This window comes from Callospermophilus lateralis, chromosome 16, assembly GCF_048772815.1.
Source record: "Callospermophilus lateralis isolate mCalLat2 chromosome 16, mCalLat2.hap1, whole genome shotgun sequence".
Classification (NCBI taxonomy): domain Eukaryota; kingdom Metazoa; phylum Chordata; class Mammalia; order Rodentia; family Sciuridae; genus Callospermophilus; species Callospermophilus lateralis.
Window position 1 is genome coordinate 24,870,432 of NC_135320.1, and position 23,813 is coordinate 24,894,244.

The 23,813-nt window shown below is 34.6% G+C and overlaps 1 protein-coding gene and 1 non-coding gene across 10 annotated transcripts in view; both read left to right on the forward strand.

The window, feature by feature from the left end:
- Pde7a (phosphodiesterase 7A) overlaps nucleotides 1-23,813 on the forward strand; it is a 105,515-nt gene that overhangs the window by 75,702 nt on the left and 6,000 nt on the right. For 7 of the 9 annotated variants that reach the window (XR_013088923.1, XR_013088921.1, XR_013088922.1 and 4 more), the window contains exons 4-12: nucleotides 7,535-7,686; nucleotides 10,162-10,225; nucleotides 14,876-14,971; nucleotides 15,458-15,558; nucleotides 17,706-17,837; nucleotides 18,033-18,124; nucleotides 20,102-20,246; nucleotides 21,234-21,330; nucleotides 22,102-22,182. Coding sequence is in view for 2 of the 9 variants with exons in the window: in XM_076835933.1 (XP_076692048.1) it covers nucleotides 7,535-7,686; nucleotides 10,162-10,225; nucleotides 14,876-14,971; nucleotides 15,458-15,558; nucleotides 17,706-17,837; nucleotides 18,033-18,124; nucleotides 20,102-20,246; nucleotides 21,234-21,330; nucleotides 22,102-22,182 (960 nt within the window). In the remaining 7 variants the exon portion in view is untranslated. The remainder of the gene's footprint in view (nucleotides 1-7,534; nucleotides 7,687-10,161; nucleotides 10,226-14,875; nucleotides 14,972-15,457; nucleotides 15,559-17,705; nucleotides 17,838-18,032; nucleotides 18,125-20,101; nucleotides 20,247-21,233; nucleotides 21,331-22,101; nucleotides 22,183-23,813) is intronic. The other 2 variants (XR_013088924.1, XR_013088926.1) reach the window with 2 other exon arrangements.
- LOC143382440 (U6 spliceosomal RNA) lies at nucleotides 9,053-9,160 on the forward strand. Its single transcript, XR_013088992.1, has one exon. It is a non-coding gene; the product is annotated as a U6 spliceosomal RNA (small nuclear RNA).

Below are 23,813 nucleotides of genomic sequence, written 5' to 3' on the forward strand. Positions count from 1 at the left end.
TTTTAAATGTGTGCAATTTAGTTCTTATGTAATCAGTGGTTTTTCAGGATGAAGTTATATAGTTGTGAAAAATCTTGTTAAATAGTATGATGTCATGTGTATAAAATATTTGATATATACAATAATAATTATTCATTAATTTTAATTGCTTGTTTTCTTGCTAAAAAATGTGTAGACATTGCATGTATTGTCTCATTTAATGTCTACAACAAGTCCTGTGAGGCCTGTTTTACAGATGAAGAAAGTGAGGATCATAGCTTCCTTAATGTCACAAAATTAGTGACAGCTGGGATTCAAACTTGAATGTGTCTACTTCCTAAGTCCACTTTGCCCACTCTGTTCTCATGCTTCTCCGTATCAGTACAGGCTTCTCTTCTCTATTTAAGACCATTGCTCCAGGCACCTATCTCACTTTCCCCCCATCTGTCCATGCTACTAAGTGTGAAAATTCATCTGAGAAAACTTTCCCCAAAACATAGGATAAATGTAATTACTCCATATTTACAGTAGGCTCCCAGATACTAGCACCTATTCTTTTTAAGGAAAACTAAGAGAAAGGGAAAGTTAGAATATAGAATAACTTCAGATCTTTTGTTCCATTATTCTGTTCAGATCTTTTATTTATTCAACATGACCTTGCCCTAGACAGAGTAAAACCTAGTTCTGACTTTTTTAAAAATGAAAAAATTTAAGCAATGTCTTTCAACTGTAATCGATGATTTTCCCCCCAAAGGCATAGACAGAGGTTTATTTATAAAAGTAGATATAAATTTAGGGGAGAATGGGGGCAATCTCAAGAAAGATGCCTTTGAGGTAAAACAAGGAATATATATAGATTCAAGGGAAAATATGGGATTTTTAAAAATAACTGGTTTTTATAGCTTTATAGAGGCAGATATAGTGACTGCAGGGCTCCCTCTTGTGGACCATTAAAGGAAGAGGAAATAATAGTCTTAAGATCCATAGACTTTTTCTGTTAAAAAACCTCCTGTTTAATCACTGAATATCTGTGACATCTTTTGACCTGCGATTTGAATGACAAAGAAGAATCTGTGGGAGTGTTTAGGGGATGTATTGATTCTCTAGCTCTTTTTGTTTCCTTAACATAGGGCTTGTATTTCTTCTCTACTTTCTAATATGAGGAAGGAAACCCAAGAGAAGAAAATACCTTTTAATTTCACCTGCTATCCTATATTTTATTTTTTGGTCTAGTGAAGCCAAGGATTGATGCCTGGACATAATATCCATGATCACTAAGTAACAGTATTCATTTGGTCTGGTGGAAGCTGATTAGTTTGTTCATGGTCACATAGTGAGGTAATATGATATTTTAGAAGAGAACCAGCAAAGCCAACGGCTCATTAATAGTAACTTGATTAATTCACTGAGCTCTCTTGGCTTTGTAAGCTGGATTGGAATGTAGGTAACCATGTAAACTAGAATAAGCCTTGGCACTTAAATAGTCTGAACTTGATGGAAGCCGAGCTTTAATAAAAAGACTGGTTTAATCTAGTGTGTATTATGCTGTGAAATAAAAAATGACTTGTCTCATGTCACAGAATGAGCTCATGAGAATATTGGTAATAGGGTCAGATTTTTGTTATTATTCTGCCAGAAGGGTGAGCTTTTTAATAATTACCTGAGTGAAAGGGCACTACATTTTCATGGTCACTCTTTTCTCTTTCTATCTCCTCATGAGTCCTTTTCTATATATTCCTAAATGATAGTGTTCATGGGTGTTCTTTCACTCTGTGGTGGTCTTATTTGCTTGTTTCACTCATGTTCCCCTCTAACCAAGTTGACAGAAAAGCTGGGTGCAGCCTTCCTAACCTTACCCTTCTTTATTGCCCAGAAGGTATGTTTATAAGCTTTTTTACCATAACAGTTTTACTTCTAACCACTATAGGTTTTATGTGTGTGTGTGTGTGTGTGTGTGTGTGTGTATATATATATATATTAGAGAGAGAGAGAGAGAGAGAGAGAGAGAGAGAGAGAGAGGGAGGGAGGGAGGGAGAGAGAGAGGGAGAGAGAGGGAGAGAGAAATTAATAGAAAAATATCTAGAGTGCCAGAGTATTAACAATAGTTGTTTTCTGGCCTCCTAGGCAACTTTCCCCATTTTCAAACCTGGCTAAGCAGAAGAGAAGACTTGGGGTGGGTGGCTAATCCCAGAAAAGATCAGAAAAACATACTGTTTAAAGGAAGGGGATAGCTGTCACTCAAAATTACAGGGTAACAAGCTCAAGGGGGTAGTCTTTCTGAAATAAACATTAAGCTGAAAAAGAAAATTCCAGAATAAATTATTTCAAGGTTTTGTACTCCAATTGGACACATAATAATCAGCAAAGTGCTTGGTAAAGGGTGAGGCTGATGTTCTTTGGCAAGAGGACACATGGTGAAAAACAGTAAAAACCTTCATTCTTGCTTTGTGCCCACATACCTGGAGTGTCTCATAGTTGAAGCCATGTATAGCAGTGGGGACCTTGTTTCCATAAATTTGTATATGCATGTTTTAGTCAGCCTGGTGAATCCCTAGGGGACAGGTACAGATGTTTTCCTTGTTTTAAGCTCTTTTTGGTGTAGCAGCTTCCTTAGTAGCATCTATATCCCTGCCTCCCTACCTACCTACCTTCTTTTTGGAGCCTGACATTTAAGAAAATTTGTGTAGAAATAATTGAATGGAAACTTTAGTTGCCAGGCATAAGCAGTAGACAAAAGCAAATGGAAAAGCAAAGGCAAGAGCAATTTGAAGTCATAAAATATATTACTTTAGTTTGCAAGAAGCAAAAAATAACAATCTTAGAGAAGTGAAAGAACTGATTTCTGAGCTGCCTCAATAGAAAGACTTAGAATGACTAGGTGTCAGTAAGGCACGGTCAATGAAACTACAAAACATACAAACAGGAAAAACAAAATAAAAAAGAACTTGATAGAAACCATCCCAGAGAAAGCCTATGCATTAGAATTATTAGTTAAATATTTAAATTTATCTTTAATGAAGCTAAATGAAGTCATGGACAAAGAACTAAAATTAGGAAAACAAGGTGCAAACAAAATGAGCATCTCAATAATTATAAAAACAAATTGAGCCGGGTGTAGTAGCATACACCTGTAATCCAGTGGCTGCTCAGTAGGTTGAGGCAGGAGGATCCTGAGTTCAAAGCCAGCCTCAGCAAAAGTGAGGTACTAAGCAACTCAGTGAAATCCTATCTCTAAATAAAATACAACATAGGGCTGGGGATGTGGCTCAGTGGTTGAGTGCCTGGAGTTCAATCCCTGGTACAAAAAAAGAAAAGATTATAAGCATTAAAATTTGACAGTAAAAGACAATCTGAATAAATACTGGTCTTTGGTAAGTGTCAAGCAAAAATAAATAAATAAATAGATATATAGATAAAATAAGGAACCAGACAAATTCTGGAGCTGAAAAGTACAATAACTGAAAATGAAGAATTCACTAGAGGAGGGGTTCAACAGCAAATTTGAGAAGAGAGAAGAAAGAATGAATTTAAATGAGACAATTGAAATTATTCATTCTGAGTAGAAAGAAGGAAAAAAAAACAAAACCTGAGAGATGGATGGGGCACCATCAATGTGAGTCTTATATCTAAAGTACATCTTTTCTACAGAGTAGATGGACTGTGTGTTAGTCCATTTTTTTTCTTTTTTCTTTTCTTTTCCTTTCTTTTTTTTTTTTTTTTTTTTTGCTGTTATAACAGAATACCCAAGACTGGGTAATTTATAAATATCAGAAGTTCATCCATCTCCTGTACTTTCTGAGGCTGGGAAATTCAAGATCAAGGAGCTATATATAGTGAGGACCTTCTTGCTACATTTAATATAGCAGAAGTAAGAGGAACAAGCAAGGGAAAGGGGCAGAACTCATCTTCTTATCAGGAATTCAATGATAAGCAATCCCAGGAGGAGAGGAGCTGAAAAAATATTTGAAAACAAAAACTTCCTAATTCTGGTTAAGACATGAATATATACATTTAAGAGGCTCAAAGAACTCCAATGAGGATAAACTCAAAGAGATCCAATTGAGACACATTGTCATTGTAAGAGAATTCTGAAAGCAGCAAGAGAGAAGCAACTTGCCTCACTAAAGGAATCTTGAATAAAATTAACAGCTAATTTCTCATCCAAAAACTTAGAGGCCCAAAGGCACTGGGATGATAGGGAATTAAAAAAACAAAAACAAAACTATTAACCAATAATTCTATATCTAGTAAAAACCATCTTTCAAGAATAAAGGAAACTCCGATTAACACATAGTCAGAAAGATAGAAGACAAGGGATTTCGTTACCAATAGACTTATCCTACTGGCAATGCTAAAGGGGGTAGTCCTTTAGGTGGAAATGAAAGAATGCTAGCAGTTACCTAAAGCCATAAGAATAAATAAAGAGCATTGGTAAAGGCAAGTACGTAGGTAACTACAAAAGCCAGTATTACTGTACTTTGGATTTGTAACTCCTTTTTTCCCTATGTGATTTAAAAGGCAAATACATATAACAGTTGTCTATCTTAATAGGCATACAGTGTTTAAATATGTAATCTATGGCAATAACTATATAAAGGGAGAGAATGGAGATATAAAGGAGCAGAGTGTTTTACCATTGAAACTAAGTTGGTAGGCAAACTAGCTTATTGTAAAGTTCAAAGGTTAATTGTAATCCCCAAGGTGATCACTGGGAACATGATTAAAAATTATACAGAAGAGGAAAGAAGAAGGAATCAAACTGGAACACTAGAAAAACATCAACAAAATTTTTTAAAGGCAGTAGATAATGGAGAAATTAAGGAACGAAAAACATAGAAGAAACAGAAAACATGGCAAATGGCAAAAGTAAATCCTTTCTTAGTAATAGTACTGAAATGTGAATTAACTATTTTTTTTTCTCTTTAAAGGCAGAGATCAACAGGTTGGCTTTAAAAAACACAGCTTGATACGATTTGAATATGTCCCCCAAAGTTCTTGCATTGGAAACTTAATCTTCAGTGCCACAGTGTTGAGAGATAGGACCTTTAAGAGGTGACTAGGCCCTGAGGGCTCTGCCTTTTTGGATAATGTTGTTACCATGAGATTGGATTAGTTATCCTGGGAGTGAAGTCCTGTAAGAGGACAAGGTCTGTCTTGTTCTCTTGCTTGCACATGTTCTTTTCCCTCTTCCTTCTGCTGTGGGACGTTGCAGCAAGGAGGTTCTTACAGATCTGGCCCCTCAGTCTTGGACTTCCCAGCCTACAGAACTACAGGAGATGAATCTCTGTTTTTTTTTTTTTTTTTTTTAATCCAGACTCAGGTATTTGACATACAAAAGGAATAAGACAAATTCTAGCTGTTGAGTAGAAAAGACTCACTTTAAGAGAAAGGACACAAAGAGGTTGAAATAATAAGAATGTGAAAGGATATACCATATGAATCATAATGAGGAGATTGGGAGTGGTTCTATCATTGTCAGACAAAACGATCTTTAAGAAAAAAGGATGTGGGAGACAAAGAACATTTTATATTGGTAAAATTTTCAATCCAACAAGAAAATATGACAGTTATATACACATATAACCACAGATCTCCAAAATACAAGAATTAAAGAAAGAGACAATTCTACAATAATGGAAACTTTACTGCCACATTTTCTAGAACAGTTAGAACTAGACCAAAGATTAGTAAAGAAATAGCAGACTTTAGCAACACTATAATCCATTTGGAGTTATAGCAGAGCACACATTCTTCTCAGGTGCACATGGGCCATTCTCAAGACTAGACCATATGTTAAGCTACAAAGAAGTCTGAATAATGTTTTTATAAAGCATATGGGGGGGTGGGGCACAGAGCTCATCCTGAAATACAAAGCTAAATATTTTATTTGCTAAGTCTAATCCAGAATGTGGAATGAGTAGGGGTAAGTGTAGTTCCCTTGGGCCAGATTTGGTTTAGAGAAATGGCACTGGCATACTTGCAAGAAGCATTCTGTTTCTTTGTCAGAGAAGGAGAGCACCATTTGGTAGTGAAGCTCAGAGGGCTCCTCTGTCCTCTCCCAGCACCTGCCCTTCATGCCCTCAGAGAACTTGGGCAAAGAGTAGGTCCAGGAAAACTCATCCCTTTCAGTAATGACTCTTAAAAAAATAAACAAACACTGGCGTATCAGGTAATTTAATGAAGTAAAACAGTGGGAGAGAACAGCAGAACTCAGTGGTTGTAGAGCACTTGATAGGAAAACATTGATATGGAACAGATGAAAATTGGGACTAAACTCTCTATTACTCACTTAAAAAACTAAATGAAACAAAAAATTTACCAATAGAGCACTAATTCATGAACTCAAGGAAGGAGTTGAAACATATTCAGAATCAGGAAATGGTAAAGACAAAATTTCAAATATATCACAGAAATGAAGACATGGGGAAGGAGAACAAAATAGTCTACACTAGAAAGAGTGGGTATGGAGAAAGAAATGAGAAGAGCAAGCAAAATAAATAGTGAAAGGAATTAGTAATAGTTAAAAAGAATTGAAATATAGGTATAGATATAGATAGGTAAATGTGTTTTAGCAGAGACTTAATAAGTGTTCTCAGGTATACGGGGGGGGGGGTAAGGATAATATTTACCTCCCCCCCTTTTTTTAAGTAAGATACTTTTTACAAAGCACTTGGAACATTGTGTTAACAGAATTTAATCTACCCTCATTTCCTCAGACTAATTTTAATTTAAACATAATCATTTAATATTTTACCATTTTGAGTCTATTATGTTTTATGTACATTATATTGATAAAGATCAGAAAGTTAACTCCACAGTTGTTTCATATACTTTGTATTTTAGACTCAGTAGAATGAAAAATGGGAGAAGTAGATCAAATAAGAGTGTGCATTATTTTACTTCTGGTTTATTTGGGTGTGTGAGAACCTCTTAGATATTTCAAAAACAATATACCTTTATACAATGTGTTTTATAACTACCTACTATATATGTGACATTCTTGTTAGACTTGGGAAAACAGAGATGAAAAAAGGTATGTTTTGCCTGTATTGAAACTCATCATTTGTTGATGAGACAGACACATAAGCAATTATAATGTATTGTCAGAAGTACTGTAATGCATGAGTGCGTGGGGTGCTTTTGGACCCAGAGGAGGTGCCTCCTACCTCTTTGAGATGGAGGAGAGTGCATTTAGGTGTGCTTCCCAGAGAAGGTGACACCCGAGTTGAATCCGGAGAGAGCCAAAACCTGAAACATGCAGCCTTCTTTTCTAGGGTAAGGAGATGGAGTTCATAATAAGATGACAGGGAGCCAGTGAATTAGAAAAAAACTGATTTGTCATCCTCTTTTCTAAATCCTGCCAGAATTGGCCATTTACTTTTTCATTCTTAGTTTTTCAATTGAAAATAGAAATAAAATACCTCTTCTCTCCTAGAAATGTGGCATAATGATTAATAAATTTTTAAAAATACTTGTGTGTAACTAGGAGTGTTGTAAATGTAGCATATGTACAAATTTGAGTTGCTCTTCTTACCTTTTGCTCCTTTTATTTCAGCTCAATCTGAATTTGAAGTGTCTGTCTCTGCAAGGAATATTAGGCGGTTACTAAGTTTCCAGCGGTATCTCAGATCCTCACGCTTTTTCCGTGGTACTACTGCTTCCAGTTCTCTAAACATTTTAGATGATGATTATAATGGACAAGCCAAGGTGTGTACAGCTTTCTCAATAATTGCTTGACATGTCTACTGAGGCCTTTTTTTCCCCATACAGTACTGATTTGTAGATCCTTATTTCTGTCTGCAAAAAGCAATTGAGCCAATTTTTCAGATTTTTTTTTTCTTCACAGCAATTTTTTGTTCTGTAATTAGGGATGACAGAGCAAGGGAAATTTCTGAACTAACTAAAAGAGTGAAAATATTTCCATTTATCACAACATTCAGTAATAAGTAATAAGTAGGTCAATAGAACATTAAACTATAAGATTGTACCAAATCTTAATGCGGGGAAGAACATTCAAGTTTGTGAATGTTCGATGTTTTTTATTATTGCCACTTTACTGGCAGAGACCAAAAACGTTGTCAGATAGAATTTTTTAAATTGAATACTTGTTTTTAATTGACACATTTGTACATGTTTATGAGGTACAGTATAATAATTCAATTAGAGATTACCTGAATATTTGAGATTATTGATAAGGAAAAGCATAGAGAACATAAAGGAGTTGTCTGAATTCACCCAGCTGGGTAGGGGTAACCTAGCACAAGAAGTTAGGTTTCATGATTTTCAAATGTGTTTTGCATAGTGTCTTTCAGCCAACAGATTTTTGGCTGGGTGTTGTGGCACACACCTGTAATCTCAGTGGCACAGGAGGTTAAGGCAGGAAGATCGGATGTTTGATGCCAACCTCAGCAATTTAGAGAGACCCTTGTCTCAGAATTAAAAAAAAAAAAAAAAATAGAAGGGGCTGGAGATGTAACTCGGTAATTAAGCACCTCTGGGTTCAATTCCCAGTACCAAAGAGAGAGAGATTTTGAGGAGTTAGACATTTCTTAGCTAAATCCAATGAAGTGAGCTTTATTTGCTTCATTTTTATGTATTTAGAGCTGATGTCATAATTCAGATTGAAGTTAAATGAACTTATTCTTGACCAAATGAGGATTTTAAATAATCTTGAATTTTAGTGTATTTTAAATTATTGTTTGACTTAGTTTTATAGGCCAAATTTTATAAACTATTTTTTTTTTAGATTTTGTAAATTTTGGGGTACCTTCGTAACAATCACATTAATGTGAAAAACATTTGCTTTTTTGATGAAAGAAATCAGTGGAAACTGCTTATACTTTTTTTACATTTTGAAAAGTTTACAAGCTTGGCTTTATAAAATGAGAATGTGATCTGTGTATTATTGCTTATATCAGTACCATCATAATTTTAACAAACTCTATTAGTACTATCTTAGTATTGCTTCTGTCAGTTTATACACAATGTATATAACACTTAATTTCTGGAAATAGAATAAAATCTTGTTCTTGAAAAAGTCCACAAGATGTTCAGGTTGAGAGTATGTGGTTTAGTGCTCCTTTCGGCAGCACACATACCTAAAACTGGAACGATGCAGAGAAGATTAGCACAGACCCTGGGCAAGGATGACACACAAGTTTGCGAATGTTCGATATTTTTTACTACTGCCACTTTACTGGCAGAGACCAAAAATGTTGTCAGATAGAATTTTTTAAATTGAATGCTTGTTTTTAATTGACACACATTTGTACATGTTTATGAGGTACAGTATAACAATTCAATACCTGTATATGTTGTGTAATGATGAAATCAAGGTACCATTTGTGTCTCTTAAAAAAAAAAAAAAAAGAATATGTGATGTGGGCTGAGAACAAAAGATATGCAAAGCCTTGAGTTTTATCCCAGGCACTACCAATAAAAAAGAGTGCCCAAGAATTTATGGTATAAAAATATTTGTTTTTTGAGGATCTTTATGAGATTTACTTGGTTGGCTAAAGTACACATCATCATAAAATTTCATGTAGTAAGTTCTATTAATAGCTCTAAAATGCTTTTTAAAGATAATAAATGTCCCTTAAGTTGGTAATGTTTTTAAAAACATGAATAATAGATAATTTATGTTTGGTATAGTATTAATGTCAGGTGCCTGAGTTCCAGAACCAGACTAAGATCCCATCTCTTTCACTTTCTAGCTGAGCATATTAATGCTAAGTTTTACCTGTTTTCCCATCTATAGACTGAGGATGGAAAATAATGCCTACTTGTAGTGGGTGTCAGTGTTAAGGTAGCCATTTTAATTCAGTTTTACTAGATTTTTAAAAATCTAGTTTTTAGTTCATGCAACATATAAATCACACTTCTGTGATATTTAAATTATTTTAGAATTCTTGAAATTTTGTGGGACTATAGGAATAAGTTGAATGACTAAGACCTGTCTACCAGTATATTCATTAATTGAAAAACAAAATAATGATTTTATTTTTCAAATTGAGTTTATATCTTTGGACATTTTTTTGGAGCCGAAAGAAGAATGATACTTGGTATTTCTTGAAGTAAATCAGTCACTTTCCATTTTCATTAACTTCTCTATGGACTATCTACAAAAGACAGAGAATGTTATTAAAATTAAATTACAGTAGGAATGTTTGGTTTTCATTTCAGTGTATGCTGGAAAAAGTTGGAAATTGGAATTTTGATATCTTTCTATTTGATAGACTAACAAATGGTAAGTGAAGAATTTGACTTACTCAAGTTAATGTAGCCTCTAGATTACTGCATTAATGGTGCAGCCCCTGGTGGGCTGTTACTTTCATTGACTCAGGTTATGAGCCCTCTGCTGGCAGAGGGAGCATCGTTTTGTGTTTTTTTTTTGTTGTTGTTGTTTGTTTGTTTTTTTTTAGTGACTTCTCTAAATGTTGACAATCTCACAATTCTGTGCTTTTATTATTACCCTAAGCAGTAATCAAAACTCATCATCATGATGATGCAGCCAGTTGGCAGTTATTGCAGCTATTTTTAATTACCCACAGTAAGCCTTATTATCTCATTATGGGCTCAATTTTCCCTTTTTGGTTTCTTTTAGATTGTGGCTATTTATAGTGACCTCTTCTGGTGCTGTATCCCTGTGTATCCCAGGTGATTGGTGGCTTGGCTACCATTTGAGATGCATCCTTTCCTGAAGTGCCGTGGTTCCCAGGCTTGCTTTCTCTGTGTTCTTGAGAGACAGACATGTCATGTTACAGTCAGCAGCAATGGTTCCCTCTGGCACTGCCTCTCACGGTGGGATAGGAAGAGTTTGTAGCTTAGGAGAATGTATTGGACTCTCTATGGAGTAAAAGTGATTTGAATAAGATGCTTATAGGTGATCTGATCTGCCCCACCCACTCCAGAGTTTGGTTTAGTTTTGTTTGGGTTGGAGATGCCATGATTCACTATTTTCTTTGGGAACCCAAACTGGATTCCCTTTGGGAATATCTTTTATTTAGGATAAATATTTTCGTGTAATTCATCGTGGTATATGCAGTTCCTCTAGCTTTTTCCCCTTTTTTTCTAAATAGCTTTTTAATAAAATGAAGCAAAGTAGAAAGTACATGGAAAGGAAGTCAGTTCTGACTGACTGTAATGACAAAATAAATATGTGGCTTGCTGCTGTCCTTTGAAATCACCTGCTTTTGCTTATTTCACTTTGGGGTGAAGCTCCTTTCATAAGAAGCCAATATATAAAGTGGACAAATAAACACAGCTTTATCTTGAGCATCAATGTGGGCCTTATAGCATCACCCCATTATTTCTCTAGGCTGTATGCCATGGGTACAGAAAGTACCTCTCTGCGCACCTTTTGCTTTGTTTACACATTGTAGGCAGGAAATAGAGTGGACTTATGCTTGGCAAAATGGTCAAGACAGTGAGGTTTGCCTTTATCAGCAAAGTCACCTTCCACTTCCCTTTTTATTTTTCTTCCCTGTCTGTTTTTCTTCCACCTCTCCTTTGCCCTTTGGTGATTAGGTGTCCTATTGCTCTCCCTGCCCCCACCTTGGCAGTTAGTGCTAGAAAGGCTCGAATGTCACTAACAGTTGGTCTTCCCCTGGGCTTTCTTGAAAACACAGGTAGTGAGATATCAGGTGACTACCTCCTTCTAGATCGGGAATATTTTCCTTTCATAACTCAATACAAATATTTCTTTAGTTACTATGTCAAGTTATTATATCAAATAAATACAAATGAAACACCTTTAAGGTTTAGCCTTATATAACCTGTCAGCTCATAGTCTATTATTAGGCTGCTGAGATGCCTGTCATTCATTGAAATGGTTGATTGTTCACTTCTAAATTTTATTTTTAGAAGTCCTCAACAGGGACTCAGGGATGCAAGTAGAAGTGAGCTTGGCATTGTGTAGGGTGGTCAGAAGTGATAGCCTCCAATCTGTATTAGTTAACTTAGCACTTTACCTTTGCTTTGATTACGTAACTTCATCTGTAATTGTGGAGAAGGTGGTTGAATGGCTGCTTGTTAGTGCTGATTCCAGATCATGAGGGGTTAGTATAATCTGCCCATGGTTAGCCACCTTTGTTTTATAGGAGGTGATGCACACGGTCAATTACAGCTACCTAAAAGTTATAGAAATTCTCTACTTAAAGAGATGTTATTGAACAAATGGTCAGAAGGAATTTCATCAACTTGCATTATGCAATCATAATGGATTTCCTTTAAACACCATTTACCCTGAAACTAATTCCGGATATGTATTCTTGGTATCCAAGTGTATAGTTTCCCCTTCTTGCTTATTGATCCGGTGTTTTCTTGTATTTCTTACTCTGGTAATTCCCCAGATGATACTAGGAAGAGGACAGGGAGGAGTAGGAGGCAAAACTCAGTGATTCATGCCAAGACAAATGGTCCCCAGCTGTCTGCTCCAAGGAGGAAAATAGTTACTGTCTGCTAGATATACTTGATGCTCCTTTTACAGGGATGAGAGTGAAGTGATGCTGTGGGAGCAAGATATAGCTTGCTGCCCCAGAGAGTTTCCTGGTTCCTAAGGACACTATGTGCCAGCCTGTGTTGTGGCACTGACTCTGGAGGATCACTTTCTAAAAATCCGAGGGCCACTAAACCTTAGGCAGTTCCATCTTTTGGTATATTTTTATGAGATAGCTTTTCTATAATTACAGTTTTCTTTTTCAAGAAAATGTTTATTTTCCTTTCCATTTTAAAAAAAAAGTTCTCCTGTGTGTTTTTTTTTGTTGTTGTTTAATACAACTAAGCATGTCTTGTTTTGAAATGTTTTATTGACTTGTATTCTCATTCACCGTATTAAAATACTCAGTGTTTTTTGAACTGAAAAAGGGAAGAAGTATGCATGCAGGTTTTCAGTTTGATATGGGAAGTATACTTGAATTGATTTGTTCTTGACAGATTCCGGGAAAGTTCTTAGTGGAGGATATTGTGTGTGTCTCTTACCATTGTTTGCCTGAATTCCAGAAGAAGATATTTCTCCCTTAGGTCCTAGCTTTTATAAAACTTATTCTAGACCCTAGAAATTGGTGATTTGTTTTGTTAGATTTGGACAATGATTTGGGAGAACTGTATGATAACCTGAATACACAGAATGAATATACCATTCTAAAATATCTATGTACATAATTGAAGAAAACTTGGTTATTCCAGCAGTAACTGAGGGAATAAAACTCACTTTTTCACAAATGTTTCCAAATCATGTGGATTTGTGTTTGTTCCAGTAGGGTGTTATTAGGACTTGAATCCATTCTAAAAGTAAAAGGTTTAATTTTTTTTTTCCTCTTTCCATGTGAAGGTGATATGCCAGGTACTCGTGAAAAGGAATCTCTGACTCACCACATCCTTTCTAATGTTGCTCATGGCAAATATTGCTCCAGTTAATTTGCTTTTTTTCTCAGCTATGATTTCTATTGACAATTGTATTTAGTCTGTTTTGGATTACAAATTCAGTTAACTAGTCCTTTATTATCCTTCTTAAATATTAATACTATAAAATTTCAATTTGGAACTAGTTAATCTTTTTTACATCTTAGTGAGAATCATAAACTTCTTCAAAGAATATTAGAATACTGTACATGTTGTTATCTGAAGGTTAGCAGTTGGCAGTAATTTCTGACATCATACCCCTTTAAAACATAGTCTATTTAATATATATATATATATATATATATATATATATCCTTTAGAAGAAGTCTCTAAAACTTTGATAGATATAATAAAAGATAAAAAAATGGAGAGCTATAGCATGGAAGGGAAAACTAATCATGATAAGGATAGTACGTTTTCCAAATGTGATTTCTGTACTTGATATGACTCTTGTCATTCAGTGATAAAGGAGTGGAAGTTGAGGATGAAGACTTGGCTGTGTAGACGATAGAGGAGCTGAGAGAAGCCCAGATTCTTTGTTGTTTGAAAGAAATGGGAATTTAGAGAGGGTTTGAATGCTGATGCCTATTGGAACAATATAGGAGAAAGACACTGATTGATTTGCATGATAGTAGGTGTCTCTGATGGAACTAGAAAGGGACCTTCCTTGAGGAGGTGTGGATGGATTTGCTTTTGACTGAAATGGAAACTTGAGGGCTTGTGGTTTTTTTGTGAAGTAGGAGGCTGTGAAGAATGAGGAGTAGTAGATGGGCAGTGAGTATGCTGAAAGTTTGAGAAGAGTAGAAAAGTCTTGAAAATAAACATTTCCCAGTTCACTGGAAAAACAGTAAGATTGCTGGGCATTGTTGACCATGAATCTTTAGAGACAGACTTTTCCAATTTCCCCCTGCAAAGAACTCTTAGATTTTCTGCTGCAAATATGGAGAAGGCAAGTGATTGAGTGTATAGTTTTGATCCTGGGGCTCTTGAAGAGGTCACTGATCTGCCTTGCCCTGAGTACCTAAGAATAAATAGCCTTCACCCAACAAGGATGCAGCCAAGACCTTTGCTCAGGGAAAGCCAGTTTTAGTTAAATCGAGGTGATAGAGGACATATTAGAAGAAGGGGTTAAAAGCAACCATGTTTTAGGTGCTTTGGGAAGTTAAGTTGGCTTAATGTGTGGCAGTTATCAAAGTTTTCTAATTATTTTGGTGACTTTAAAAAAAATAATCTATCTGAAAGGTTTATTTTTCAGTTTTTCGGTTGTAGAAAACTGAAACAATGAAAGGTTTTTTTTCCCCCCTTAGAGTAGAACAAAATTGTTACATTTGAAGTTCATAACAGGTAAAATTAAAAAGAATTAGGTAGACCAAAAGTAGGAGTGAGGATACTTACTTTCTGAGTTTTGTATTCAAAATCCAAATTGGAAAGTGCAGTGTTAATTATGTTACTTTATATGTTTTCTACTAATGTAATATCTCTTCTTTCTTTTTAGGAAATAGTCTAGTAAGTTTAACCTTTCATTTATTTAGTCTTCATGGATTAATTGAGTACTTCCATTTAGATATGATGAAACTTCGTAGATTTTTAGGTGAGTCTAACCCATTTAACAATAATAAGATTTGTATGAGAACTTGTTTAATTTTTTTATCAGATTCATCAGTTATCTATTGCTCTGTAACAAACCACTCAAAATTTTTTACTTAAAACACATTTGCCATTGTGCACCACGTGACAGCTTTTTGTCAGTGACAGACTGTATGTATGACAGTGGTCCCAGGAGATCATATACCCAAGTGAATTGTAGCCACTAAAGTTGTGCAGGTACATTCGATGATGTTCCCACAACAATGAAATGGCCTAATGTCATATTTTTCAGAATGTATCTAGTCAGACATATTCAGATGAAAGACAGTACATGTGAATTGTGAGTTGATTATCATCTCTTCAAATCTGGACAATTTTAGCTGATAGCTCCATGGAAAATATGAGTGGATAACTGACAATTATCACAGTTTTTGTACTTTTACATGTCACCCATTTACAGTACAATTGGGATCTTTTTTCTTTGATGCAGTTATGATTCAAGAAGATTACCACAGTCAAAATCCTTATCATAATGCAGTCCATGCTGCAGATGTTACTCAGGCCATGCACTGTTACTTAAAGGAACCTAAGGTAAGAGGTCGATCTTGACTTTAGGTGTAAATTGTAAGAAATTTGCTTTGAATTTACTTTCAGATACTTTTTCCTAAGTTTGTGACTTGGCTGCACTGGCAGCCAAGAACCAATCTTCCACAGATATTGCTAAATTAATATAGTAATTTATTTAAACTCATATGTAACAGTGAGTCTAAACATAAAATAGAAAACAGAGGCAGAAATCACAGCTTCCACAGTGACAACCATGATTATTAACATTGTCAATAATTCAAGGATATCAGGCTCAGTTGGAACAAAATTCTTTGTAGTCCATGTAAGTTCAGTCTTGAAGACAAAATGTAAATACTAAAGGGAGAAATGATGTATGTATGTTTTTAAGTGTGAATTGTAGTACGGGAGAAGGCAGTTGCTGCATTGAGGGCTCAGTGATTCTATGTCCTTAATCAAAGCTTTGGCTTTTATAGAGTTCATTGAGTAATTTCTCCCACAAAGTTCTCAAAGAAAGGTTTCAGCTTGGCCTTTTAAAATTTTTAATTTAAAAATTGGGATTGGGGCTGGGGATGTGGCTCAAGTGGTAGCACGCTCGCCTGGCATGCGTGCGGCCCGGGTTCGATCCTCAGCACCACATGCAAAACAAAGATGTTGTATCCGCCGAAAACTAAAAAATAAATATTAAAAAAAAAATTTAAAAAAAATTAAAAAAAAAATTGGGATAGTTGAGAGTATACATGTGTCAAAACTGTATGCATAAAATGTATATATTTTATTACTGCATGGAAGTTATACCATAATAAAGATGATATTAAAAAGTCATGATACATATAGTAAAAAAAAAATGGGACATGAAAGATCAGATGGCTGGCTGTGTTCTCAGTTCAACTGGCACAAACTGATTTAGCTGTTTTCCTCCTCACATCTAGCCAGAATAAGGGGAGAGAACTGTTTTGAAGTAATGGTAGGGGCACTACTAGGAAGATTCTGGGGTAGATGTCATTCATGGGCTCATATGGCTCTCAGTTACATCTACAGGTGATGATTCCTAAATCTCTCTCTCAACTCTGATTTCTTTTCTATACTTAGGACTCTTATCTCTAGTAGACATCATCTTTTTGGTGTCATACAAATACATACAATTCCACAAACACAAAGTGGAATGTATCATGTGCACATTATTCTTGCACTGAGTACAGAGTACATTGCTGATGACAAAGAATGTATATAAGAAATGAATTTTGACCTTTGAAATTTTAGTTGTGGAGCATGTCAGAACCTAACATGAAAACCACAAGGATGGTCAGCCCTGTGAAGTGCTACAGGAGCACAAACCAGTCCTTTGCTGAGGAAGTGGCTGGAGGGTGGGTCAGTGGAGTTGGGCCTTATAGGATAAGGATAAGTAGAATTTTGCCAGAAAAAGAGGGAGTTCATGAGAGCAGATGCTAGACTCAATAAATGACTAATTTAATTGTTGAATTTCAGTCAGCTAATATTAGACTTTTTTGTTGTAGATTGTTTTATTGTATCAAATAAGTTTGGTAATGATTATTGAAGATAAAACTATAAGTGCCAGTTTACAGATTTCCCTCTTGTGTGACTTGACTTTGTGTGTACCTTGTTCTGAATGTATACATCCATCAGGAGAGAATTTTATTACGCACTTGACCTAGACTTCTGCCTGCATGATTCCTCAGTAGCTTCCTTAAATATTAGGACTACAGGAATAACCTTGCATTTAAATTACATTATTGAAATCCAGTGATCAATTTATTGATAGATAAACACTCTGGAAATTTTAGGTCTTCTATTTTGTAATAGCTCCAATAATGAAAATACACACACCTGTGTTTGTCAGTTTTCAAAAACCATTAAAAAAAAAATGGTTTATACTTCAGCTATCATTTTAGGTAAGTGTGTTAAAAATGAAGCAGTATAAAGATAAGCTCTGTAAACTCCATGGGACACTGTTATATCACACCTGCCATAGTATCCTGATAAGGTAGTACCTGGCAGGTGTTGGTGGCATTAATGAATAGTCTGCCTGAAAAAAAATGACATGAAGTGGGGAAAGACTGTGAACACTACCACTGACTGCTAATTCAAAACTACTCTAGTGGTGTAGAGTTTACTTCAAATATATGATTAATTATTCTTTTGTCACACTTTAGCTTGCCAATTCTGTAACTCCTTGGGATATCTTGCTGAGCTTAATTGCAGCCGCCACTCATGATCTGGATCATCCAGGTGTTAATCAACCTTTCCTTATTAAAACTAACCATTACTTGGCAACTTTATACAAGGTTAGTGCAGTTTTATCATCAAAGTCTGATTTTTTGCATTTTAGAATAAATGTTTCATATTTTGAAGAAATGAAAGTAGCAAAAATAAATTCTCAATGAATGCTAGAATTTTGACCAGATTAATATTACTGACAAATAATTCTTTGTTTAGAAAGAGACTTACCATTAAGTAACTAAGAAACATACTTTTTGTAGAATACCTCAGTACTGGAAAATCACCACTGGAGATCTGCAGTGGGCTTATTGAGAGAATCCGGTTTATTCTCACATTTGCCATTAGAAAGAAGGTAGGTTGGATTAAGACAAATTTAATTTGTTATTAACTATGGAAATTAAGTTGGCAAATAAATCTACTAAGTTTTGAAATTAATGTTATTATGTCCAGGTGTTCTATAGTTTTCAGTTTTTGTTAAACTAAATGGATAAATTATCTTATTTAAAAATATATTTATCAAAATTTCAAATATTTAATCCTGTACTATATATTCAGTCAGTGATATTTTAGTGGCTATTTATTTTTATGAAAGACCATTCTATGAATTTGAGTATTAGAACATTTACTCCAGATACAAAAGGGCTCAGTCATAGGTTACTACTTAAATAGGTCTTACATATTTCCACTGTATGCTCAGCTGAATAAAACCTTAAAGTCTAGGTGTAAAGGCAAATTATGTAGAAAGTAATTTTTCTATATAACAAGTAGATTCATTACAGTCTGTCTCAGGAAGTTTTCAAAATTGCTGAGAAGGAAAGAATGAAACTGTGTCCTCAAGAGCATAATTCTAAAGTCACTTTTAGAGCTATTAAAATAAATAATATTTATTTTATTATTAAAAGAAAATAATATTTTAGAAAAATAATTTAATGTTAGGCAGGACATTAAAAGGACTATTAAAAGTATCAATGTAAATAAGTTCAACATGGTGGTGGTGAACTGCCATGATATAGTTCACAAACAGACATGAAAGTAGTGAAAATAAAAAGGTTTTACTGATGCTGCACATAGAGAAGATGCACTTCAGAAAACCATGTACCATCCATCAAGAAAAGTGGTGAAGTGTCAGGGTGTATGCTTGAGTATTAAAATTTACACTCATTTACCTTTTTCCTTTTATAATTTAAAACTGTTTTCTTAAAAAACTGTTTTATGTAATGACTATAAGGAAAAAGCTGGACTTTATTTTTTATTTTTTTAAATCTATTCATGGTTACCATTTGGAGTATGACAATACTTCTGGTAAGTAAACTGTTTCTTGCTGTAGCACAAATATAAAAATTGCTTAAACTGTACAGTATTTATTTATCTAACTTTGGGGATGTTTTTATTAAGACAGATTAATATATTTGCCTCATTGTTTACCTTTTATCTTCTTTAGCATTTGATGATTAACTTTGTTGATTTCTTTAGGTTTAATAAAAATAAACTGAAAATGAGGAAAACTGTTGATAGTATCCTTTTACATTTTGTTCATTTAGGGTTTATTTTACTTATTAGTCAATTTTATGAGTGTTTTAATGTATTTGTCAGCTGTTTGCTGACCATTAAACAAAGATATACTTGCATTAGAACAAAGGGAAGGGATTTTTCAGTGTATTACTCTAGTTACTTGACATGAGGTGATTTTAATATTTTATATTTGCTATTTCTATTAGCATGTCACCTTTTTCTTCCAGAAATTTGAATATTCATATACAAATATTTGATTAATTCTTGAATTTGACTTTGAATATATAGTCAAATTTAAACTTAATTAATTTTTTAGTGGTATCCTCAGAATTTCCTTAGGCATATTCGTCAGAATGCCTGAGGTGGTCATTTGTTGAATGGTCTAGTATTCTCTCCATTTGAATCTTTCTTCTGCCTTTCAAATCTCAGGCACCAAAGAGAACCCAAAGTTGTTTATCCTCAGCACAAGAATTTTCCAGCAAAGAAACCCTAGAAAAGGATTTTCTCAAATACCATACCAATGCTATATTCACTTTTTTAAAGCAAATAATTCTACCTTGGTTAGCAAAAATAAAGGCACTTTTTTGGACTGTTTGTATGTTGGCATTTTCTTACAAACTCCCTTGGTTTTAGTTTTGATTGTTTTAATAGTCTTTAAATGAATTTTTTAAAATACTTTTTTTGTAGATAAAATTTTTAAGTTGGATGGCAGTTTGAATATCTTAGGACTCTGTAAAGCTTTGCTTAAGGGGAAAAATTAAGAATAATTATTTAACTAAAAGTCTTATACTTTCTTCTTATGTTTATTTAATTACAGGCAACAAATGGAGACTCAGATAGGTGCTTTGATACTGGCCACAGATATCAGTCGTCAGAATGAGTACCTGTCATTGTTTAGGTCCCATTTGGATAGAGGTGACTTGTGCCTAGAAGATGCCAGACATAGGCATTTGGTTTTACAGGTAAAATGAGGGTTGGAAAGGTTCTATTTCTAGGGTAAATTATGTTACTATTACAATAAAAATAAAATATTCTAGAATGTTTTTTCAGGGTAGTTAATCTGGAGAGACAGCTAAGGTGTTTCCTTAGTCAGTATACACTTTCCAGGAAAGCACTGGCAGATCTGCTGCCTGGAAAGGCACCATGAGCCTGTTTTTTTTGTTGTTGTTGTTGTTTTTTTGCTTTTTTAAAAGTTGTAGATGGACACAATACCTTTATTTTATTTGTTTATATTTTTATATAGCACTGGGGATCAAACCTAGTGCTTCATGCATGCTAGGCAAGTGCTCTAGCCATAACCATGGCCCCCGAGCCTGGTGTTTTTATACTCAAGAATTCTGATGAGAAGAAAATGTCTGCAAGATCAGAATACCATGATCAAATTATGTTGTGGACATGTACAAATATGGCATAATTAATTCTGCTATTATGTATAATTATAATGTGCCATTGAAAAATAACAACAAAACCAACAACAACAACAAAATATATATATATTTTTTCTTCTTTTTTCTTTTTAGTTTGTTCTGGGGATTGAACCCAGCATCTGATGCATGTTAAACTTTAATGTGTTGTACAATTGAGCTATACTCTAGCTCTTTTTCTTTTTCTCTTCTATTCTTTTCTTTTTTTTTTTTTTTTTTTGTTTGTTTGTTTGTTTGCTACTTGGGATTGGACCCAGGGCAATTTTACTACTGAGCTACATTGCCAGGTCTTTTTATATTTTATTTTTAGAGAGGGTGTCGCTAAGTTTCTAAGGCTGGCCTTGAATTTGTAATCCTCCTGCCTCAGCCTTCCAAATCACTGGGATTCCAGGCACATGTCACCGAATCTGGCCTCTTTTTCTTTTTTAAGTGTTCTTTTTCCCATTGTTAGGGTATGTTTAAACTTAGTACAGTTGAGATCTTATGTTTTTTTTCTCACCACAAATTTAACATTTTGTTTGCTAGATGGCTTTGAAATGTGCTGATATCTGTAACCCTTGTCGGACCTGGGAATTAAGCAAACAATGGAGTGAAAAAGTAACAGAAGAATTCTTCCACCAAGGCAAGTTATAGTATTGACTAATAAATTATTCAGTCCATGTTTTAGCATTGCATGAATAAAATAAGAACTCAGCACTTATAAGAGCCTCTTGATATTTTTAACAATAATTCATAGATGTGCATACAGCCAGTATAATGTGCACATAGTGCAAATTGAGAATCTGTTTTGAAAATTAGTAGTCTTCTTTTGGAATTATCATATATACATATATTTATGCATTTATGAATATACATAGTGTAGGCTGGAAATTTTATTGTACAGAAAGATTTCTCTGAATTTGCTCCATTCCTTATTGTATGTGGAAGGCATGTCCGTGTAAACATGTAAGACTTTTTTTGTTGTTGTTGAATGTGATTCAAAGTCAGAGCCCAGGGGTCTCCATTTTATGCTACACCCTTTTAAAAACTGTTTTAAACTAAAATGCTGATAGAATTATAGTCTTGAGGGTACATTAGTGAAGGTTTTCTACTTCTTTCATTTAAATATCAACCCAGCAACCTTTTCTATGTATGAATAACTTAAAGTTTAAAAAATAATCAAGCTGTCTCCCCCCCTGGAGATGGCCTGCATTATCCCTTTAATGTGCCTTTTCTTTCCTAAATAAACCTCTGTCTAAAAGAAAAAAAAAAAGAAAAGGAAACTAATTGAGAAGTTGTCCTCATGAGGGTTAAATATATTTTTCTAAGGTACTTATAGGAATGATGCAGACATTAATTATATATTTAGCCAATAGATGTGTTCCATCTTAATAATTCCTTTTTTAATTTTTAGGAGATGTAGAAAAAAAGTATCATTTGAGTGTGAGTCCACTTTGTGATCGTCAGACTGAATCTATTGCCAACATCCAGATTGGTAACTATATACATTTAAATATAGCTGGTTTGAAAAAAATGTCATTTTAATTTTGTCAAGAAGAGAAATTATTCAAAATATATAATCTATATTGAAATTGTGCTCATTTCTAGTTTTTAAAATAATTTAAGAAATCTTATTCTTGTTTTCTCTTGTTAGGACTCTTTCACCCTCTGTGCCCTTCCATTCTTTGTTGTCTGCATCCCATGAGTCCTTTTTCTTGAAGACCCAGCTCACATGATGCCTCCTCCAGTATGTGCTTTTCACTCTGCAGGCAGTGTTAGGTGGTCCTCTTCCAGGCACCAAGTGCTTACACTATTGCTCACACCTTGCCTTGCCCTTGGTTGAGTATTCCTAAAGCCTGGCACTTTACCTACACATAGGAGGCTGTGGAGAACTGTTTGTTGAATGAACTACTAACTGTAGTAGAACACAGTGAAATATTCTGTGATTGAAGCATTGTGGCTTGTAGAAGAACAGAGGAATGATAGCCTGGCATTGAGTGTTTTGGGGTTTGATTGTAAAGTAGGGAATGGTGGAGACAAGTAGCTCAAGAAGGTATTGAGGTAAGAATGTAATTTTGGTAGATGGTATTGATTGAGTAGGGCCTTTTGAGCATTAGGTTGAACTTCAAAAAAAAAATAAGGTTTCTAGAAATTGAGAAGGTAGAAGAATTCTGTGGCATAATACTGCAAAAGGAGGATCATGCTGTAGAATCAGAAATTCAAAAATGTAATTATTATGTTGTAATTGTAAAGGATTCACATGTGGAAGAAAATGGGTAGTGAATGGCTTGACTGCAGAGGGACAGGTAGAGAAGCTGTGACAGAGAGTGGTCAGACCTGTAGGAGTGCATAGGGATGCGGAACCTCTGGGAAAGCCCAGACTGGCCTGGAGTGCGGAAGTTAGCAGATGGATAATACAGTTAAGAAATAGATCTGCTCTGTCTTGATTGTCAAGTAGGATAATTTTCAAATACAAAACAATGGATGAAATATGGGCAAAAGGGAATTGAAGATGAGTGAATGAGTAGTAAACTTACTCTAGCTCTTTTAAATAAATGTCTTTTTGCCTGAGAAAATGACTCGCTATTTTAAACTCATTTTCCCATTGTTCTAGATGTAGAAAAATGTATAAAAATCTTAAATATAGTACATAATTATATGACTATGTAATTTTTATTATTAATATAATATATAAGTTGTAGATTATGAGCTCCAACCTATCTAAATGCACCTGGGTCAATTTCATTGAAATACTCACAGAATTAAAAACTTGGGTCTTAATAGGTTAATAGAACTTGCAAATGAGGTTAAGAAATTCACAATTTTCTAAGAGTGCAGAAGCTAGACTCCTCAAATTGTTCATCTCAAAGTGCAGGTCTGGTCAGTGTTGGGCAGTTCTAGAATGGGTTGTCGGAGGACCAGGGATAAGATAAATGATGTGATGAGGAGAGTGGACATCTGCTGACTCCTCGCAGCCACCCTAGGAGTCGAATACTGCCAGTCCGCCATTTTCAGATAGTTTGCCCACTAATAGTTAACAAGCTGTAGGTGTAGGGCTTCAAATGTGTCTTTGTGATATCAAATCTTAATAGTGATTACCTGGAGCCTGCTTAGGATTAGTAAGTG